The sequence below is a fragment of the Atractosteus spatula genome, chromosome 9 (assembly GCF_055471065.1).
Source record: "Atractosteus spatula isolate fAtrSpa1 chromosome 9, fAtrSpa1.hap1, whole genome shotgun sequence".
Lineage (NCBI taxonomy): Eukaryota > Metazoa > Chordata > Actinopteri > Semionotiformes > Lepisosteidae > Atractosteus > Atractosteus spatula.
The window spans coordinates 4,979,715-5,001,847 of record NC_142714.1 but is presented as its reverse complement, the minus strand read 5'-3'; the positions used below and the strand labels follow the sequence as shown (position 1 = coordinate 5,001,847).

Sequence of the window (22,133 nt, the reverse complement as noted above, 5' to 3'; positions counted from 1 at the left end):
CATTTTACTGAGGTGATGCAGCATAACCAGGAGGGCTATTAAAGAAGAAGGTATCTAGCCATGTCCATTGTAGGGAAAAACATACTGTATGATGGATTAAAGGTGAGTCTCCTGCCTGCCTCCTCCCCTTTCTCTATTCTCTGTTGCAGTCAGGCCTTGGCTTAGGACCCCCTGTGCATTCTTATGCTTGCTGGTGTTTACAGTATGTTGCACCTCTGACATTCAGATTTTGCTGATTTCGAGAGCCTTTTTACTGTAGTTGCTCACTATCTCAGTTGTTGCATTTTCAGTGTAAAGCATCTTCTGAACTAAATGCCTTTCATTGGACGTTTAAATGTCAAGAACTTTATTGGCACATTTAACCATTGAAATAATCTCAATTTTGTGCAGTTTATGCATTTTCTACTCTGCAACTATTTGAAATTTTCACTAAAACTAATTTGGGATTTTACTTCCTGTGTAATACAGGAACATTATTTTATATGTTTTCTGTCTTTTTACAAGTGTCCTGCTTCTTTTTTATGATTGCCACAGCCCCTATTTTATATCCTCCGTATTTTTAATTAGTTTGCTATATACCAGATTCCAAAATGAATACAGAACAAGAACAGGATGCTGAAGTCTCTTCTAAGATGGATTTGTGTGACACACCACTGCTCATATTGGCTCAGTTAGAGGCTGTGTAACTTGAGATGACTCACTGATTCTTCTTTGATAACCACTTCTCAATCGATGTGAATGTATTACCTTGGATTGCTACGGCTTTTCATTTAAATACTAACCTTTTTCGAGGGACCTTTTATCACGAGGAACCTTATCAAAAGCTTTCTGGAAATCTTAATAAATCATGTCATATGCTTTAATTTTTTTAATCAAATATGCTTGTTGCTGCTTTGAAGAATTCTAATATACTAGCAAAACCAGACCTTTCCTTCCTGTGTCCACATTGGCTGCATCTTAAAATGCTATTTTTGTAAATATTCTTTTAGGTTGGCTGTAACGTAAGTGTAAGTTTATTAGTAACATCAGTAAAACTGGTCTATAGGTCCTTGGTTTCCTTTTCAGTTTTTCCTCCTTTTTCTAAATTGGTGTTACATTTGCAATTGTCCAGTCTCTCAGTAACGCTCCCATCCTTAGTGAGAGCTGAAATCTCCCTGTTAGGTGTCTATGAATAACAGCACTCATTTGCTTAAGTGCGACGACTGGGACACAGCTATATGGCCCTTGCTATTTATTACTTTTCAGTTGCCATAGTTCTTCAGAACCTCCGTGTCAATTATGCTAAAATTACCCAATACTGATGGGTAACATGGGGTATGGAACTGTAAAACACTAAACATTTATGAGATATTATTCAGCCTACTGACAGTTTTTTTTTATCTTCTATTAGCGATGCTTTATTATTGTGTATGATGTTTGCATTAAATGAAAAATAGGCTTTTTTTGTTATTTTTGTCTCTGTTGGAATGATCTCTTCTGTCTCTCTCTTGGCAATAACCTTTTCCAGCTGCATCTGTAGATTGTTATACATCACTCTTTTGCTGTAGATGAATCTAATTCTCCAGTCTGTCCGGCTCTATCTCATTTTTTCTTCTGTTCTTCATTTAATCATATTCTTTAAGACCTCATTTGGTTGAGGACTGAATTTGTTTGCGCTTTTCTTTGACATTTTGTTTTTAAGTATGACCAGCTCATCCTTTCTCTATTGACCCTGTGTCCTTCGTGTTCACAGTTCACTACCTTCAAGTCCTGACTCATTCCTTCATAGTCTGCTCTTCTAAATTAATAAACCCTGGTTTCAGGCTCAACCTTTAGAGATTTAAAGTTTATGTCATAACACACAATATAATAATCACATTCTCCTGTGCCTTAATCAATCCACTGTATTCCCATAAGTCTATCCTGGTTATTTGGAGTGATTCAGAGGGTATTCAGCTAATGGTTTATAAGACGATGGATGTCTTTGACAATGATGATGTCCCACGAGACGCGGGACTCAGATTTGATTGTTTTGTGTTTTATTGTCATGTAAGAGTCCTATCTGACAAATGAAACCAAGAGAAATCAGAGAAACACTAGCAGCTAGTGTCATTTCGGCTTTTTTTATTGAGTGCCTAGTGTGGATTGTGGTGTGTTTGTGTACCCATGGAAACCACACACAGGGCACACACCCTGTGTATCACTGTATCCTCATTGCTATTGTCAAAACATCACCAGAGTGCAGCATTAACATTTCCAGAAAGGTCAGGGCACTTCTTAGTTTTTATCAGAAGCCGTCCAGCCTTCTTTCAAGGAAGTTGTGTCCCTTTCTCAGCAATGCCTTTGAATTTTCGTAACGACTGTACAATTTCAAAGCGATAGCTCATCCTGCTGTTCTTGCATATTAAGCACCCATCTACCTATATGTGATTTATTTATTTATTTTTAAAGTAGCTCAAGGTGACCCTGTCTTGCTAACTCATAAATAAACTGCATTTTTAGGCCTGGGACTGAATAAAAAAACACATTTTTTTATTCTCAGCTGGGAACATTAGAATGTTGTGGGAGGAAAACATTTGGCTTGAATGTCTTGTTACAGTCGAGTTTCCTAAAAATACAAATGGCATTAAACTTACTTTGAAAATCTTTGTTGTTTTATTGATATTTATAGGTTAGTATTACTGGATGAATTAAATGAATTAAATAAATGGAATGGATTAAATGAAATGTGTCCACATCAGGATGCATGAATGTGATTGATTATGGGTAATCCATATCTCAGAAATGCAGTGTCTAGTGCTGCCGTGTAACAGATTGACAACTAGGAATAATCAGTGAAAGGGCCAGGTTATTGTCTGGTTTCAGGCCTAGAAAGGGAGGTGAAGAGTACCTGGCTGAATGCCTGATGCTGTCTAATACCATGAAAGACATAATATGAACAAATCCCGTTCAGATGCTGTATTTCTATGCTCCTGATGCCCTTGCCATCATTTGCCACCTCTCTCTTCAGAAGAATGATTGAGTGTGTGGGCCTGTCATTGGAAGCTTACATCAGCCCCTCAAACACTCCAAGCACTGCTAATTTTAGAAATGCAGCAATTTACCAAGTACCGTATTTCAATTATCTCTGTGTAAATGTAGTGTCTTTCTTTTTAAAAGCCTGTATATAACTATAATTTTAGTCTGATTTTGAGTCTATTCTAATTTAGGTTTACATGGTATTTTGTTTTTACTATACCTTCCATAAATACTTCAGTATAAAAAGTAAAAACAGAACACCCACATATTTAGTTTCATTTGAACAGAGTGGGCAGATAATGCAATTGTGAAACTGCCACATTTTCTTCACTGGAGAAAAAAGGATTAATGCGGAATTTTATATGCCGTGTTTATAAGAACATGTAAATGTTTCAACAGCGCACAGCAAAGGAAATTATCAAAAATAGAAACCTTTCTTGTCTGATGCTTGATTTTGTTCTTTAAATCCAAAAGGCATTTGTGGCTAATGAAATTGTAATTATAACGCGGTTTAGTTGCTTTTTACTTTTCATATAATCTTAGATTGTGCTTTATATTTTCCACTGGGAGATGGACAGTGTTGTGTCTTTCAGTGCAAAGTCATTGGCTACCATTGACCTCAGCGGGTAATACCAGGAGCTAGAACCAGATGAGTCAGTGAGAGCCGTAGTTTGTAGATGGCTCCTCTCTGTAATCTCAAGAGCAAAGTCCCACTTAGCAGTCTTATTCCCTTACTTGAGGTTTGGATCAAGCAACACTGCTGCTGTAAGTAACTCAAAGCAATTAATCAGCTCCGGGAACTGTGGCCACAAGGAAAAGCAGGTTTTTGCTTTCACTTGTGTCTGTGGACCATTACACGATAGGTGGCCAGACTTTCCAAACCAATGCCCAGAGTAGGAACAGTGGAAATGCTGTCCTGCAGATGAGACATTAAACTGAGGTCAGGACTGCTCGGTCAGTAAAGAACCAATGACACTGTTCTCAAGAGTGGGGTGCTCTGCCCAGTGCCTCAGCTAACCAACAGTGTGGGCTGATATAAACTGACAAACTGACCACCTGAAAATAAACTGTACCTGCTGTACTGTGTATTAAGCTCTAGGATCATGTGTTTTCTTTGTAGGAAGGATGCTGCTTATATTATTATTATTATTATTATTATTATCTCTCTTAAAAGCCATGCAAACCTTGAAAATCAAAGAGAAACGCACTGCACTGTATTCATAGACCAATTTGAAAAAGAAAGGGTAAACTACAGATACATAATCTTAGACTGAAATGAATGTAATCTCTTACAAGAAGGGTAGCGCATTTTCCCGTTGCCAGTAATTGCATGTGGTTTAATCAGTTAGCTGCAAAGAAGGACTCTTTCAGGGGCAAAGCACACATCTGATTAAGCACCTTGCCGTACTGTTGTGAACACCGCCTTCAATCTATTTCACTAGCAGAGCCTTGAGCAGTGACATCCCAGACTTTCTCTGACTCATCTTTCTAAAACCCAAAGAAAAGAAGGAACAAAAAAATACGTTTAGATTATCTTGTATGCCATGGTGCAGCTAGTGTATGTGTTTACATAAGAGGTGTAGGAGCCGAAATTTTGTACTAAAAGAAAGTGAGGAAATCATAGTTTCAAATAATTATAAATTAGATTTGCCTTATTTGGTATGTAACAGGTAGTACTGGAAATGTCCTGTAATTTTTTCCCTACATCAAGGACCATAACATTTTTCCTTTTATTGAAATCTTTTAGGAGATTTGTAATGATTTTATCAATAGGTTATTTTCTTTGACAGGCAATTATAGTCGGTAATAAAATGCTTTTTTCATCGTTTGATATCCTGGATATACTGTACCCTAAGCCTTTTTTTGTCCTTACTTATGGAGCTTGCGTACTTTTTGCAAAAAAGTCAAAAACGGACAGTGACAAAGAGAGATCAGAATGCAGATTTCTTTGAGGACCAGTTTCACGAACTTACTGTATGCACATGTGGTACAGTATATCTGGTGTGTGTACAGTCAGTATGCATTGTGTGTGTTGTGGAAGTGTGAGGAGATTGTTCTTTATAGCACACTGCAAAACTCATTATGTGCTCACCGGCTGTAGGGCTTAAATTTAACAGCACTGTCTAGAGATCATGTCCTTGTGTTCAAGGAGGAAAAACCAACATTATCTACTGTATCTAATGGCCTGTTTCTGTTCAGTCTGGGTTTGAGCAGTGAAGGCTCTCAATGATGCATTTATCTCCGTAGTGGCACTGACAGTCCCAGTGCATGTCTCTCATGCTGCTCAGCTAGTTGTAAGCTTAACAAATCCCGGTATCTCTTCAGCTTTCATATCAGAAATGCAGCTGCTTGCTTGATTATATTTCTCGAAAAAAATAAAACACTGCTGGAGTGAGAAGTGAATCTCCTTGATGGGCAGCTCGCAGTCATTTTAAAATCAAGTGAGAGCCGTATTCTGACATGTTGATTCTCCTCCCTGGGGAAGAGCTCAGTGATTAATCATTGGGGGTTTAGAAGGAAATGTTCTAATCAGAGGAGGATGCAGATGAAGACAAATGTCTCCAGGTGTCTGGCAGGCTATGATCAATCTGAGTTAGCTGTACACATAAAACTTTCAAATATGCAAAGTTACCATTTCTACTTAATTGTCCCCCTGGGGCCCTGTAGACTTGAGTCAGCGGCTGCAACTAAAATGGACTCTGGAAGCACACTCTTCAGTCTTGACCATTCTGTCTGGAGGATTAATTGGTATTAGAATTATGATTCTTGCTGTTGGGGTTTGTTTAAAGGAATACGGTATGTTGTTTTTACCTGTCTTGAGAAAAATATCTGCACTTAGAGCAGATCAGGACCTGAGGGAACAGTATGTGAAACTGCATTAGGATAAATCTGTGGCATATTAACTAAAGGTCACCAGCCAGAGGCAGTAACTGCTTTGGTGTAATTCTTGTGGTCAGGAGATAATGGGCAGCAAGCTGGAATCTGACACTTGTTTCTACATCTCTTGCCTATGAGCCTTTTTAGCATCTTCAACATTGTCTCTGCTTTAGGAAATGGGTGGAATGGTTTACAGTTAAACTTCTAGGATGAAGAGTTACTTACTTTGCAGATCGTTATAAAAATGTATCATAAAAAACAAATCTCCCGTTGATTTAATATTCAACATTATGAGGTATGATGTTTATTTTTAATAAAGTATGAGTCTGTTTCTAAGTTTGTATCCCATGTAATCCGTGCTGTCTTTAACAATCCTGAGACTGGGGCTTTAGCCAAATTGCTTGACAAATTGTCACCTGATCTCGCTAACTAGACTCCTGTGTTCATTTTCAGGCCTACGTTTTTACTTGTATCTATTTCACTTTTGCAAGTATGCTTTACTTCATATAGCCATAGCAGAAAATGTATGTATTTACCAATTCTATGTAAATAAATAATAATGTATCTGTTTTACAGCTCTCTTGTAGAGATTGTGGAAAAGAAAGAAAGGAATATCTCACACTGATATTTGACCCCTCCAAAGTGGCTTTAGGAAGAACAGATCCCAGTGATTGCACCTCTGTTCTTTACTAGAGAAGAAAGACAGCAGATTCAGGCCAGGCTCATGTACTATAAATGTTATTTCACCTACAGGTATATTTAAAGTTCAGACTGACACAAGGTGTTTGAAAAAAAAAACTACTGTGTATTTCTAGGCATCCTAGCACATATCTCTGAATATACTGTACAAGTTCTGAATTGTGTTCTGTATATAACTTTATCAAAGGGGACAGAATTTCTTGAAGCCCTGAATTTGGTTTGGTACACGTAACCTTGTTTCTTCAAGCAACGTTTTACAATGGTTGTGTATAGAAAATTAAGTAACATCTCCATGTGGAACCTGCAGTAAATTAAGACCAAGGGGACAAGAGCATTAGGTGTTATAGAAAGATCTTCATTATATGGTTTCCTTAGCTGAGAGAGGTACAGCAGGACTTACAGATGGCAGTGCTCAGAACTTATGAGGTATTGGAAACAGCAGCCGACTTTGGGTGGTTCAGTACAGCTCTTGAAATGTGCAGGCCGTGTCAGGCGTGTGTGGGGGGAAAAAAGTGTCTATTTGTTTTAAATATCTTCGCTGCATTTAAACTTTTTTATGAATAATGAATAAAAAATAGGTGAAGTACTGAAATGGAATCAGCTTTAATTTTTAAAAACGGAGCAGATAAAGTTAACCGATCTTAGTGAAGTGTTCCTCTCTTTGTTGTAGTACAGTAAAGTGACAACCCACTTGTAATTGAACTCCATGGTGTGTAAGTACAGCAACCTGTCTGGCAGAGAAAGGAGGGAGGATTGGGGTTGGGCTGAAATATCCTCTGTGCCTTTTTCAATTCCTCAAATTCTTTTCTGTTTCAATCCTGTATTTTTGCACTGCAGTCCAGATTGCAGGTTTTCAAGTTCCTGTCTGATTAAGCAGCTGTCCGGAGTAATCTGAGACAAAATAGCACCTTAAGAACAATCATAACCATCATAACTGCTCCTCGGGTGGGCCACTTGGCTGCAGCAGCTTAATTTTAAGTCCTCAACCTTGAGACGTAAATGAGAGAGGTTGGTGAGGCTCCTCACAGATCCACTCACTGACCTTATAAGTGAAGCAGATATTTCATTCTGCTGATGTCTCCTGTGCATTGCTGACCTATACCCAGGCGTCACACTCTATTGGAGAGCTTGATGAGCTCTGAAGAGAGGAATTATAAATAACCTGAATGTTTATGCAGATGTCTTGACACAACTGGAAACAAAATCCATCACAGCAAGCCCGATCTCTTTCTCAATTGGCAGCTGTCAATAATTTAGCACCAGCGATCACGGACTGCTCTGCAGTTTGCAGAGTTCGCCTGCTGACCGTGGATGTTTTGGGATTCTGACATGGCTGATCTCTCCATCAGGCTCAGTGCAGGCAGGCATGAAGAAGTACTTGTGTGAGTGAAAAAAGTTTCCTTTTCAAGGTTAACTTTGATTGTCTGGGAGGTTCCACTTCTGCTAAATAATTGACAGCTTGAGCTATTGGACAACCTGAGTGTGCTGAATTTTTTGTAGAGATATATTTGTGCTCGTCACAGGCTTTTCTGTTTTGTTTTAAAAGCACAGGGCTGAGACATCAGAGGGTAAGTAAAAAGCGCCACATCCTGAGAAAGAGAAACTCATCACAGAAACTTCTCTTTTTCAGTAAAATGAAGCTGTATGTACAGACATACAGTGAAAAAAGAATAACCAAGAATGTGATTGGATATATCCGTGGACAGTACGAACCAGGTGAGTGTGCTTCTGGTGTTGATTCAAGATAGTTTTAACTATACACAGAACACACAGCTACAATATTCAAAACATTTAAAAATATTAAAAAATATTTGTAGTCAGAAACTAAATATCAAATGTTATTTTCTGAAAATACACATCAGGATAAGCTTCCTTCACTAGAAGAAAAGGTGTTCAGGATCCTCAGAAATGTTCACTGGAGGGCGTGTACCTCATTAGCTACTGTTGTACTGGAGCATCACATTATTTCATAAAACATGTATCTGTGTATGATTTACCCACAGTCCACAGCAGTGGGATGGGAAGACAGAGCTGATGAGAGGGGAGGAGCCAGATGAAAGCTCTGAAAGAGTACTCAGTATTGCGGTTGTCTGTCTTGGCAGATCGTTATGTCCTCATTGGAAACCATCGTGATGCCTGGGTTTTTGGGGCTGTTGACCCTTCCAGCGGCACCTCGGCCATGATGGAGCTCGCCAGGGCTTTTGGGAAGCTCCTGAAAGAAGGTAGGAGTGGTGGGAATGGCTGGATTGCTGAGGTTGTGGTGTTGTACGATTGTTGTTCCATGTTCCTTCAGCACACTCTACAACAGAGCTGAAAGGATCGGGCTTTGTAGATCCATTCACTGATCTTATAAGTGAAGCAAAATATTTCATTTGTCGATGTCTCCTCCGTTCTGTTGATGTCTCCTGTGATGTCTCATGTCTCCCGAACATTTAAATTGAACTTACAGAAGCCTAGCACACTTAACAATCATGAGAAAACTTACTAACAGGGAGCAGATGATAAACAGAGAAAGGCAGGTGAGACGGTAATGAAGGAAACGGAATGTGCTTGACTGGGTTCTTGAGTAACGATCATGAAAAGTAAAAACAACTGTTAGAATGAACAGACTTTTGTTAAATGAGTGGCCTTATGTGACACAAAAAAGATGTACAGTACTCAGGCGGCTGCATCTGCTTTCGAATTCTGGGAATTGTTGGTGAGAACGTGGACTCACTGAAGTTCTCTCGTTCTGCAGATCGAGTAAACAGATCCGTTCATCTTTAGATATACTTCCTCCACTTTCATATGTCTTAGACGGGAGGTATCCTAAAATGTCCAGGTTGAAGCTGGAGCTTGAGGTCTGAAAGCCAGATGACGACACTCGGGTTGGGCAAGTGGATTGGAGTGGAGTGGAGCCCCTCCATGGAATGCAAATTCAGGGCAGGAGTTTGCAGCCTGACTCACCTATGGCACCTCACCACATAGGCAGCTCGGTGAGCCTGCGTGCCCTGCTTGTTCTCACACCTTCTGTGTCCTGCACCGATGAGATTCAGCCCAGCCCAGCACTCACTTCGCACCCAGAGAAGCATAGATAGGGATTATTAGGCCATGACTGGTAAGGGCCAATGGGAAAGTTCAAGAGGACGCCGGGGTTACACCCCTACTCTTTTTGAGAAATGCCCTGGGATTTTTAATGACCACAGAGAGTCAAAAATTTAAAGGTAAAAAATGTGGCTTTTGCTTAATAACAAGCATTTTAATTAATTGAGTGTACCAGATTAAGCTTCCCATTTTATTGCCAGTGGATTTTTATATGAATTATTTAAATTTGTCTTCAGTAACCAAAAAACTGTATACTTTACATTTGACTCTGAATAGAACAGACATTTACCTATTTTAATGCTTTGAACATCCTTCATGAGAAACGATATCCATTAAAAAATAAACCTTGGTTTAAAATGTCTGGGATGACATTTTAGATGCATCCTGAAGGATATTGGAGATGTATGATTAAAATTACATAAGAAGCTCAGCCTAATGTGTTACACTGTTATTTTACCCTTGTTTTCCTGATCTTGCAGTTGAAAACTGTCCCTTAAACTAGCACAGCTCAGAGAAAACCATTGACAACTGTGTAACAAAATGTTTCAAAGACACGCCTTCACCTTCACTGTGATATGGAAACTATTTTTTTTATGAGTATTAATGTATCTCAGGACCGATGAAGATATCCGAAATACTGCTGCCAACAAAGACTGAAATAAAAATAAATTGCTTTCCTGTGCAATATTAAAAAAAAAACATGGTGGGGATGGTTACTAAAAATGTTGTAAATAACTTACAGTCATTGAATATTTTTCGCGGTTAATCAAATTAGTTGTGTTGATACTGTCCGTGATTTTAGAGGCTCAGTTAAAAATCGCGGTCATTCATTGAAACCCTTTTTTAAGTCATGTCAAAATACATTTTTAAAAATAGGCACCCATTGCAAACATGGCGATTGGAAAATAGATTTCTGTGTTTTTAAAATATGTAGTAATCACATTATTACAACATTTTTCAACTTTCTCATTAAACTCTAATGCTAGCGATATAAGGACAGTCTGTTTTGGTGTGAAATGAGGGCTCGTTGTCTATTTGTGTTCTGAGCTGCATGCTCTGACCTTTGTATAAGCCCTGGGCATATAAGATAAGATCACTTTATTAACCATATACAATATCTTGCATTAGGATTTATCTTTTCATATACCCCAACTTGTTCTCCATGAGACACACAGGCAGGGAGAGAAGCTTGGGGTCAGAGCACAGGGTCAGCCATTTATATGGCACCCCTGGAGCAGTTGGCGTTAAGGGCCTTGCTCAGGGGCCCAACAGAGTAGAATTCCTCTGCCGGCCATGGGATTTGAGCCGGCAACCTTCCAGCCACAGGCACATATCCTTAGCCACAGTGCCACCGCTCCACCCCAGTGTCCATAGTGTTAAGTGGTCAACTGAGCACCCCTCCTGGTGGGGCTTCAGTCCTTTCCAGGTCCTACCCCAGCAGTGCTGGACCCTGTGTACACAGCTGGCTGGACTGGAGCAGCTGAGGGAAAGATCACTGAAGGTGTAGCAGCAGTGTCTGCAGAGCCAGCACACAGTGAATGTGAATTAGTGTGTGTACCCTGCTCAGCTAAGGTCCCCCTCTGTCGTGTGTGTGGAGGTGCATCTGTTAATATTCCAGCTGTACACCGGGACTTCAAAGGGTTCAGGTACAGCCGGAAGAAATAATGTATGAATTTCAGTTCTGAGCAGTGTCCCACTCTCAAAGATGAGTGGGAACGTTTTCCTGTTCTTTTTTTATTGCATTTTTTCAAAACGTCTCTTGTTGAAACCTGAAACACCATCAGAACTGAAGTGCCGAATGCTCTTCCTTTGTTTCAGGCCTTTGTCCTAAATATTTAATCAAACAGCCAATTATTTCATTTTTGGTTTCAGGTTGGAGACCTCGGCGATCCATCATGTTCTGCAACTGGGGAGCTGAAGAACATGGTCTGATTGGGTCGACTGAATGGGTTGAGGTCAGGAGAGCACTGGTTGTTGTTTGCATTAAGTGCTGCAGGTTTTGCCTACCACTGCCGCTTGGAAGAGTTCTATAATGTTTTGGCTCCTTTTTATTCTGAAGGTATTCCACAGATTTAATGGTGTCCCATCCAGGATGTACCTTGCCCTGCACCCACTGCTTGCCAAGAGAGGGCTATAGAGGCGATACTCTGAATTGGATTAAGAACTTAGAAAATGGTTGGACGAAAACCCATATTTATTTCTGTGCATATATCAAACAGATCTTTTGAATGTAAGCTTGACTGTGAGGCAAAAAAAACATCAAATTTCTGCTGCTAGAGAAAACTAGGTCAAAGAAAAAATCGCTGATTGAATGTGAAGAGCGCACAAGGGACACTGTGCTTTCTTATCAGCTTTTTAACATGGGAGCTGTACAACCTTGTCTGTTTGAAAGTGCCTTAAAAATAACGTGAAGTATGTCTGGCATGCAAATGTGGTGTCGGAGAAAACTGGCCAACCTGCACAGATCACTGTTTTGGAGACTTGGCTTGTAGCTGCTTTGCACGTGTCTTACTCTTGTGGGCTCAGTGGACAACACCCTGTACGTTAGGTATGAACAAGGTGCAAACTTCTGAAGAAAAAGGTGGTAGTGTCTCATGACAACTCTGGTGTGATAAAAGAGGTCTAAGGTGAACTTATAATAACCAGCAATGAGAACTGTACATATACTGTACAGGTAGTTCAGGAACTCAACTTCTATATCACTGCTCTTCTCATTGACTCACACTGCTCGTTCAGTTACAATTAAAAATAGTACTGACAAATGATGTGTCCATTGTTATATGTACTTTGCATTAATTTTTAGCGAAACAAACTATTGCACACCATTCTCACATTTGACCATATAATGCAAAAAGTTCCAGACAGCACTATTGTATTGTACAGTATGAGGATCTACAAATTCTCTCTTTCATGTGGTGTCTTTCATTATCAGCTTTCAAATTCCTGCTTTTCTTTCACCAGTCAGGCCTCACCCAGTGGACTTCATTCTGACCCTGAGTTTCAATTCTTTCTGCATAACTCATATCAATAAACCATAGTAACAATTAATGTATAGTGTCTCGAGTATAATAGTATAAGCCTCAAGCAGTGTCAGCCCTTTGCCAGCTGTTAAAGAAATGATGGACTCGCCTTATTGTCAGCTCACGAGCTCCTAACGGCAGCTTACATATTGTTAATAGACCTCCTAATGTTCCAAATGACTCTATATAGGATTAATGGCTTCATCCTGTAACGTTTTATCCATTCTAAATTGTACTGTATATTTTATCAAAAGTACCAAGAACTACTATTAAAGAATGCAATAAAAAAGATCTAGTCCTAGAAAAGATTCTGAAGACCTGGCTCCGCACTACGCTGCCAGACATGTGAGGCACCATGTCCGCGTGTCTCACTTCACCTGTCTGTTAGAGACTCTGTGGCCACTGGCATCTTCAAATCTAACCTCACCTAACCTATCACTTTACTAGGTCGCCTTGCTCTGCTCTGGTATTTTACATTGGCTTTTCGTATTAGGATGGCATAGCTCTCTGTGTGAGACTGTGGACTCACAGTGGGATGTGAGTTCAAGTCTCTCCTGTAGGACGCAGCTGGTCGAAATCACAGTGTTCCAGGCAGGGGCAGAGGCATGTTCTCTCAATCCAATTAGTGCTACAGTAACCAGAATGAGCTCTGGCCTGATGAACCACTGTACTCTAGTTTGGGATTGGCCTTAATGTGTATTTACAAGTGTGCTACAGTACAATGTTTCTTGAACAGGGCATATCATTAAAATTGCTTTTTTATAAAAACAAGATTTCACAGAGAAGTGATGCAAGCAGAGACATATGAGTATATCAGCTTGTTAGCAGCTTATTGCTGTATTCTCTACAGCTCTTCTTACTAGATCTTTTCTCTTTTCTTTTCAGGAACTTATCAAAATTCTCGGAACTCGAGCCGTAGCTTACTTAAATGTTGACATTGCGGTTGAAGGTAACCGATTTGCTGATGAGAGTGCCTGTTTTTGAAAAGATTGTGATTTGGAAAGGTTATCCTGAGTCACAGCTTTGTACTGTAATGGTTCAATCAAGTTTTTATTTTTAACTCCTCAAGGGAATGCAACATTGATTGCAGCAGCTACCCCAAACCTCTACAAGCTGCTGTGCGAGTCTGCAAAGAAGGTAAATTGCGTGCTCTGCTATATTTTAGTTTGGAGATCTGGGAAATGTCTGTATCCAGTCTACAAACACACAATACTTGTAGCTCACCACTTCACTTAAAAGCCCTGCAGTGCACTGAAGGCCAGGCGATGTTGACCATTATATGTGACGGTATTCATTTATGTTTATTTGCCTCAGGTAGAAAATCCAAACCCAGAAGAGGTGGCACGAGGCCGGAAGACAGTGTTCGATACATGGCTGGCAAACAGCCCATCTCATTATGATCCAGCACTCCCTCAGTATGTATCTGTTAGTTCTGCTCTCATTAGCGGCAGTCTAAGGTTTTAATTGTTCTGGAATCATGAAAGTAAATAGGGCTTTGCAATTATGAGACACTGAGAGATGCTAGTGGGAGTGGGGGAGGGCACTCAGCAGAGAGCGTTCCTCCTGGAAGGTCTGTTCCTAGCTGCTGCAGAACAATGTTTTTCTTCTTTATCGTCCTCTCCCATACTGTTATCTTGCAGGTTATGCTAATCTCTTGTTCCCAGCAATTCAGTCTTGCTGCAGCTCTAAACTGCGCATGTGCCCGTCCATTTGCACAAAGCTGTGTATGTTTGGTGAGGGTTGTGGCCACCTGGAGCTCGTCCCGGGTGCACAGGGCTCCAGGCCGGATTACACCCTGGACAGGTTGCCAGTCCATAGCAGGGCACACACACAAGCACACAGGGGCGATCTGAAGGTGCCAGACAGCATGTCTTTGGGAGATGGAAGGAAATAGAAACTCCTGGAGAAAACCCACATGGATTTGGAAAGGACATGCAGGCTCCACATAGACGTTTCTCCAGCCAGAACTGAACCCGAGCCCAAGAGCTGTGAGGCAGCAGCAGCACTAACAGCCAGGCCACCATGCCTCCCCTGTCTGCTTATGTGCTGCCAAATTCTAACGACACACCAAAGCCCAACTAGCAATTACATCTTGGCAGGCATTATCCAAATTTAATTTTTACATTATTCACCCTTTGACTGTACCTGGTTCAGGTGAATTGATATGGGTATGTTTTAACCCCACCTGGATTTGAAGGGGTGAGAAAAATTCTCTCTTTGTGTGAAGAGCATTTCTGCCAAGGAACAGAAACTGGATGTATGTAAAAAAAGGCCAGTGCTTTCTAGTGCTTCGTATTTGTTGTCATTTGTAAGTATGCACACAGCATATTATTGGCAGTACCCTGTGAGTACGTACAGCATACATTTTAGTTTAAAGGAAAAATAACTTCAAGCACAACAGGTTATTTTTATGAAAGACTAACAGCTTACATCCCCCACACTGTGATGGTCAGGGGCTTAAGAATTATTTGCACAAAAGGTAACATTTCATTGTGCACAGCAATATTCCCACTGAGATCCCATTGAGATTGAGACACAGTTTTCATCTGCTTAACAAAGATAATGGTGTCTGTTTGATTGCTTTACCGTACAGCAACTAGTAATCCTCTGATGTATTGTCGATGGGTTTAAGGGCCTGGATGGTATTGTGTAAACAGCATTTTTTTAAGCCTTATAAGTTATGTATCAGTACTAACCACACAACCTAAAAAACATGACAGCATTAACTGAGATTCAAAGAGCCATGAGCACTGCAAGAGTTAGAATTATCATCCCCTGTGGAGCTTTAAATTTGATTGTCCATGACAAGAATAAGGATTATTATTAATGAGGACTATTGTATTGCAATCTAAAAACCACAGAGGATGTTGAAGTTGCCTTTGAACCACATAGACCCATTCTAATTGATGATAGGTAATAAATTATTGTTAGCACTTGATGTCAGGAAGCGGCTGGTACTTTTTCATTATTCACGATCAGGTAGGCCATCTGGACAGTGTGAAAACCAGAGAGTCGTTCTAGTCATCCAAAACATGTAGAGGTGTTTTGAAGTGCAAACCGTAGATAGGTTTATATAATCCCAAATGAAAAATGTAAGGATATCATATAACCAGGAACTCCAGCTACAATGTATTTATTTATTGTTCAACAAGACTCCTGTGCACAGTGGTTCTTTGATGAAATGCAAGAAATAGTCTGATATAAACACATCTGCAGATACAGTCTGAAATGTGAAATCTTCTTCACTTCTTCTTTTTAACATTTGCTTTGATGCTTTTGATAAAATAAAATGAGAACCATTAAAAGAGGAGTTAGTTTTTAGGATTATAAAGAGGAATTAGTTTTTGGTGTTATTATTATTATATTTTAGACATTGTGAGACATTAAACTGAGATCAGGAATGCTTGGTAATTGGAGAACCCACAGCACAAACTGATACAAACAGGTCACCTTTTGGCTGAGAAGGATGATGCTGCTGTTGCTGCTGCTGATGATGATTATTCAACATGCTATAGCCCCAGCTAATGCTTTTTCCCTTCATACAGTAACAGTAACCGCTTTTTGTAACATGGTGGAAATGTCTGTGTGTCGGTGGTCACCGGCCTCTGTTTCCAGTTTAAACCACACCTGGCCACCCTGCCCACCCTGGAGGAGCAGCCTTAATTTCAGACATGGCCAGCTCCATTCCTGACATTGTTACGCACTGCAGTCTGTGACCATGAACGAAACACTATGGTTGGATTCACATGAGCTGTGGGAGGACACCGTAGATGAAGGTCAAAGGACATCAGTTCAGCTCCCTGCCTGTTCTCCAGGAGTAGCAGAAATGGATAACAAAAAATGGAGGCAACAGTATAGATTACACAACATAATCAGATAATTAAATAGTGAAAACATACTATTTCTCAGTTTAACTGTGGGACAATAAGGATCTAAATAACTTTCTTGTACTTGACACTAGATATGTACCTATAAATGTTCAAACTGTTAGACAAATTGAACAGTGCCTTTCAAGCCAGAACCGTCTGGGAAAATTGATGGTAAACTCCAAAAACTTAAGCAATAAGCAAAGTGTCAGTTTTTAATTACTCTGGTTCAAAAAGTGTTTAAAATGTTTTTAACACTATAATGCACTATTTAACTTCAGATAAATGTTAATCTCTTGTGAGCTGCCTGTGGCTTAGTTGGATTTATCTTGCCTGTGCTTATTTATACTTCTAGGAAGAGTTGAAGCTTGTAATATTGCCATCACAATCACATTTAGGCTGTGCTTTTAACATCTTTTCCTTAAGGCTGCAATTTATATACTGCAAAACCAGCTTAATTAATGGTTGGTTGGTGTTGGATAAGCCAGATTTTCCAAAAATAAGAGCCCAGTTCCTAACAGGAAAATATTAGATATTACACTTAGGTACTGTATGTTTGAAGAAAAGCTCTGTCGCACATTCGTCACATCTGTACAATATGTGTGCACTGACGGACTCCTTTGGAACAAGATTATTCATTTGTGCATTTTCCTTCTTTGTGTCAATGAAAAACAGAATAGGTCCAAAGGGTATGTTTTCTGTACTGTTTCCTTAGTCTTACAGAGCTCTCACACTATCCTTAGTAATGATCAAAGAAAAGGTTCAGATGTGGCTGTCTTGTGATGTGTTCTGGGTACTGGATAGATACCTTAACTAACTGATATATTTCTAATATAGAAATACCCTTTTTACATAATTTGAAACAAACTCTCCATTGTGTCCTATTTAGTTTAGCACCTAAGTCTTTTGAATAAAAGCTCCCTTGTGTTTAAAAAGTATTTCCAAATTGGTGGAGTATTTAGGTACACAAACCATACATAAACACATTATTTTTCACACTTCTCAGTTTGAAACATAACTGTATATCTATTCCAATGGTTTTTGTTTCTTTTTTTAGGATTGACTCAATTGGATCTGGAAGTGACTACACGGCTTTTCTCCAAATAGCGGGCGTTCCATGTACAGATATCAGATACACCTACAGCCAGGTATGCGTCCTTAAATAGGTTTTTTTTTCAGCATGTGCTAATGGTCCTGGTAACACAGTAGGTGTCAACAGAGTGACTGTTTAATACACTCCAGTGTAAACGCACTGCGATAAACAGATCTTGATATTGTTTTCTTCACATTTTCTATAATTTAACCCTCCGCACACTCAAATTACTGAGGGTTACACGCTCGAACAGAAGGCTGCCAGAAAACCAACACACACTGAATAAAGTTTCCAAAAACATTCCACATGCCGTCAGCTGATCTGCTGAGGCTGAATGGTATAAACCTCTCCGGAGGGCAATGGTGAAGCACCAGGAGGCACGAAAGGAAGTGCAACTGACAGCAAAGCAGTGTGGGGGCCAACAAGAAACATAACAATCATTCTGCCTCTTGGCCCATTAAGTTTTTGTTTCGTATTAGCTGATGAATCCGAGGACATCTGTCGTATTCAGCAAAATGTTTGGGAAGCTTGCTTCCTACCCCCACAATTCTTACAATTCGTGTAAAGCAGCATGCTTCCTGTTCTCAGTTTTAAATGCACTTCCTCCTCCGTCTGTGTCCTCTAATTGTTTCTGAATAATTGCATGGGGTTTCGTTGATGTTATCAATAACTTTAAGGATCTGAATGTTTTTGAGTTACAGTAGATCCTCTCATGATCTCCTCTGTTCAAGACTAAAAAGATGGCATCTTTTAGCTCGTCAGTGTAGGGCATTTTTTTTTAATTGAGGAATTTACCTGGTTGTTCATCTGGACTGATTTCAGAGCAGCAGTAACTTTTTCCACATTGTGGTTACCAAAAGTACAGTGTACAATATACAATTATACAGTATATTTTAAATGAGGTCCTACTGCTACACTGTATAATCTCAATATAACAATCCTTTAAATTCTTTCAATTTAAATTCTGTGTCATTTAACTATATATACTAGTATTCTCGTTTTATGTTGCTTGCCCATATTGTTAATTATTATTCATTATTTAGCTTTCAGCACTTTCATCTAAAACAACTACGATTTATAGCTATTTACAGTGTGTAACTGAGCAGCATATTTAGGGTCCCAGGACAGGGCAGAGCAGCTCTCAGACAGGGTTTGCAAGATGGCACAGGCAATGAACTGAAATGGAAGTAAGAGAACTAAGAGAAAACAAGCTGTAACCAATTCCTGCAATGTTCCAGCACAACGCCAGGAAGACTTTCCAAGCTTTTAGCACTGCTTCAAGCATTTGCTTCAGAAACTCTAATTCTGAATACACAGCAAAACAAAACATCCCCAAATGAAGTAATGAAGTGAAAGATGTATTTTATCTTCCATGCCTGTATTCTCTTTACAGATGCTCAACATTCAGACTTTACAATTACATTCGTACTAAGATTGATGACTATTTATCTGGAACAAAAAGCTTTTGGGAGTGGCCTTGTCACTTCAATCAATAACACAGTGAGAGTTTACTGAGAAGTACACAGGGAGCTTTTTTTTGGTTATCAAGAATTCCCCAGATGGGATAAAACATCTTCAATCAAAACTGTTTTATCAAGTAAAGTGCTTAAAAGTTGACGATGTGGGTGGATCAGAGGGAGAAGCTGCCACGGAGGATCTTGGGTTCTAAATTTAACACTCACTTGGTGACTTTAAAGGCATCTGTCATTAGCTATTATCACATTCCTGGGGTGTGTTGCGTGGTACTGTCCTCAGCACACCGATGAAGCTCATAACTAGGCATTAAAGTATTCCTTTATGGCCAAGCCACCTTGGCCTCTGCTGGGTTTTGCATACAGCTAACTTTTTCAGGAGTTTTTAAGGAGGGGACAGCAGTAGGCTACTAGCGACTACGCAAACTACGGCTCTTCTCATATACCCTTTCTTATCTGTTTGTTGTATATTTTCCTGAAGCACTGCAAGCATGCATGTGTCACTACCACGGATGAGTCCCAAATTCAGGCCCCGAGCCTGTGGTGAGGAAATGCTGCGGGTTATATTTAAGTCTGATAGAGGTTCATGTCTTCAGCTTTTACAATGTGTTCGTTCTTAGTGTGTCTTTCTGGTAAGGCAATATTGCTTTTCACAAGATCACTGTGGCAACCAGCACACTTCCAGTATTTAGTCATTAGCTATTTTCCACTTCCTTCTTGAGGCCCTAAAAAATAATGGAAAGTATTGGTTTTCAATACACCTTATAAAGGACAGGTGATGTGCTCACGTCAGACTTCAGGCTGGCTTCTCTTCATCTGCCGCATTTCTTTTGTGGTTTTCATTCATGATTTCCTCTTATTGCATTGATTTGATTCTCTGGTACCTAATTCAAGGATAACAAAACATAAGTGTCCAACGAAAGCGCTAAAGACGCAAATGAAAAGACTCAGAATGTTCAGGCTGTTCCTCTGTCAATCGATACAATAGTGGAAGAGTTAAAATAGTGAAGTAAATCAAGGACAATCGCATTGTGCCTTTGAGTCGCTCTGAGTCACCGTTCCTTTTGAAGTAACTCAGAAAGATTTCGATTGGTGTATCAAAAAGACTCCTTCATCCTGTCAAGAATTTGAGATGGATTTGTTTCAAGGCTACCATTTCCTAAAAATACACTTATTTATATTTATAATTATAATATAATTATTTTGAGTCTTTTTACAGTCGTTTTCCCCTGGCATCTTTGTTATCTGGCAAATATTTTTATAGAAACAATCTACTGCCATTGAAAATTCTCCCAAGACATCTACAGTAGATGTCTGATGTCTATCAATTATTATTTTTTTAAAAAGCACAATAATCACATCAGAGCTTTTGTAGTAGCTTAATTTTACACAGTCGTTTAAAACGTTGACTTTCTGAGTGATGTGTAAATGTTTATATACTGTATGGTTATGAAGTTATTTATAAAAGTTATACTGTAAATAAAGCATGGAGTACAAAAAACACAAATTACATATAAAGTACAGCATTGCAGAACTGTACTATGCAAATTACTTCAGCTTCTTTATATTTCATTCTGTACATTTAGTATAATACTGTACCTGTTAAATGAGCAATAACGTTTTGTTTACAGTTCAAACTGTATGATATACTTTCACCGTTAGCTGTGACCGACAAAAAATGTTGGGAGGTAAAGTACTGGTTGGTAAATATTTTCAGAATTGCTCTTGTGCCCCCAATAATGTGATTGTAAAGAAAAGTATTGATATTTTGCTTTAGCCAGCTTGGTCTGAGAGATGACCTCTTGGCCACATGGGTGAAGATGTTGGAACAGCCTTGTGATAAACTAAAGGGTCACTGCCTTCTATCAATCCTTGATATTATAGGAGTCTTAATCAGAGCCTGTTTTCTTTGACATTATTGTGTTGTTTTGTGATCTTGGGTCACTGCTTATCTTTTGTTACTCATGTCTGTTTTTGCATCGTTTTTTCTTTTGCACTGCTGTGCATTAAATTTCCAAAATATCCTCACAATTCATTTCCTTTTTATTATGTTCAAGGAAGACTAACAATAATTTATTCCCGAACCTTTCAGAGTTTGAATAAATGAGAGCTAAAAATGTAATACAATTTAGTAAGCTGTCGTCATTTTAGGCAACATTAATCTGTGGTATTTACTGTGTGTTCAGTTAAATGGTCTGTAGTTGAATTTAAAGATGTGGACAAAATAGAATGCAAAAGTAGCTCTGGGAAAAAATGAGTGAGAAAAAATGAGTGGTTTTTATTACAATTAAATTTGGTGAATCATTTTTTTCATTGTTCATGTTCCACAGACTACTCTTTGTGTGTTTAGAGTCTGTAGTATAAATTGACCTTACAGTATGTCCTTTGAGATCAATTCTTTTAGTTTTTTGTGGATTCCATGTGTTTTTGAAAGGAAAAACGTGTACCCAGTTATTCTGGCATGTTGAAGAAATGGTATGAGTTTATAGCAACTTCATTGTACTCTATAACCTGATTAAAGTGAAAATAGAATGTCTTTTCTGTTTACAGTAAATAACTAAATGCATCCTGTTTGATGATAACTGCTTATATGTGTCTCTGTTGCTGTGCAAGACACAGACAGTTAAGTCCACCCAAGAGGAATAAAAGTGGCTCGTTTATTTCAAACACATCATTACCAGTTTTCAGGGCAAATAGATTAATGTATTAATATATTAATGAGGCTTATCTGCAGAAATAGATTAAAATACAAAAGAGATGTGGCTCTGATTGATGCATCTGTTCATTTTACTTCCTAAAGTGTTCCAGTTGATCTCGTATTTTTAGCTTAGCAAATCATAATGTTAACATAATTATAAGTGAGGTTAAAGAGTTTGCATGTATCTCATCCTGTGTGATTGGATGGTGTTGTAAACTGGATTGCTCTGGGTGGCCTGAGGATAATGACGTTAATTGTGATTGAATGTGCACTGTGATATTTTGAGATAAGTGAAAAATGCCTGCTCTGTGCACAGGTTTAAGGACT

At 39.1% G+C, this 22,133-nt stretch overlaps 1 protein-coding gene across 2 annotated transcripts in view; it reads left to right on the top strand.

Annotated features, from left to right (window-relative positions):
- LOC148827988 (putative N-acetylated-alpha-linked acidic dipeptidase) overlaps positions 1-22,133 on the top strand; it is a 79,452-nt gene that overhangs the window by 14,440 nt on the left and 42,879 nt on the right. For both annotated transcript variants that reach the window (XM_088925397.1, XM_088925398.1), the window contains 7 exons: positions 8,204-8,289; positions 8,676-8,795; positions 11,530-11,612; positions 13,563-13,626; positions 13,747-13,814; positions 13,992-14,092; positions 17,601-17,691. In XM_088925397.1, the coding sequence (XP_088781523.1) occupies positions 8,204-8,289; positions 8,676-8,795; positions 11,530-11,612; positions 13,563-13,626; positions 13,747-13,814; positions 13,992-14,092; positions 17,601-17,691 (613 nt within the window). The remainder of the gene's footprint in view (positions 1-8,203; positions 8,290-8,675; positions 8,796-11,529; positions 11,613-13,562; positions 13,627-13,746; positions 13,815-13,991; positions 14,093-17,600; positions 17,692-22,133) is intronic.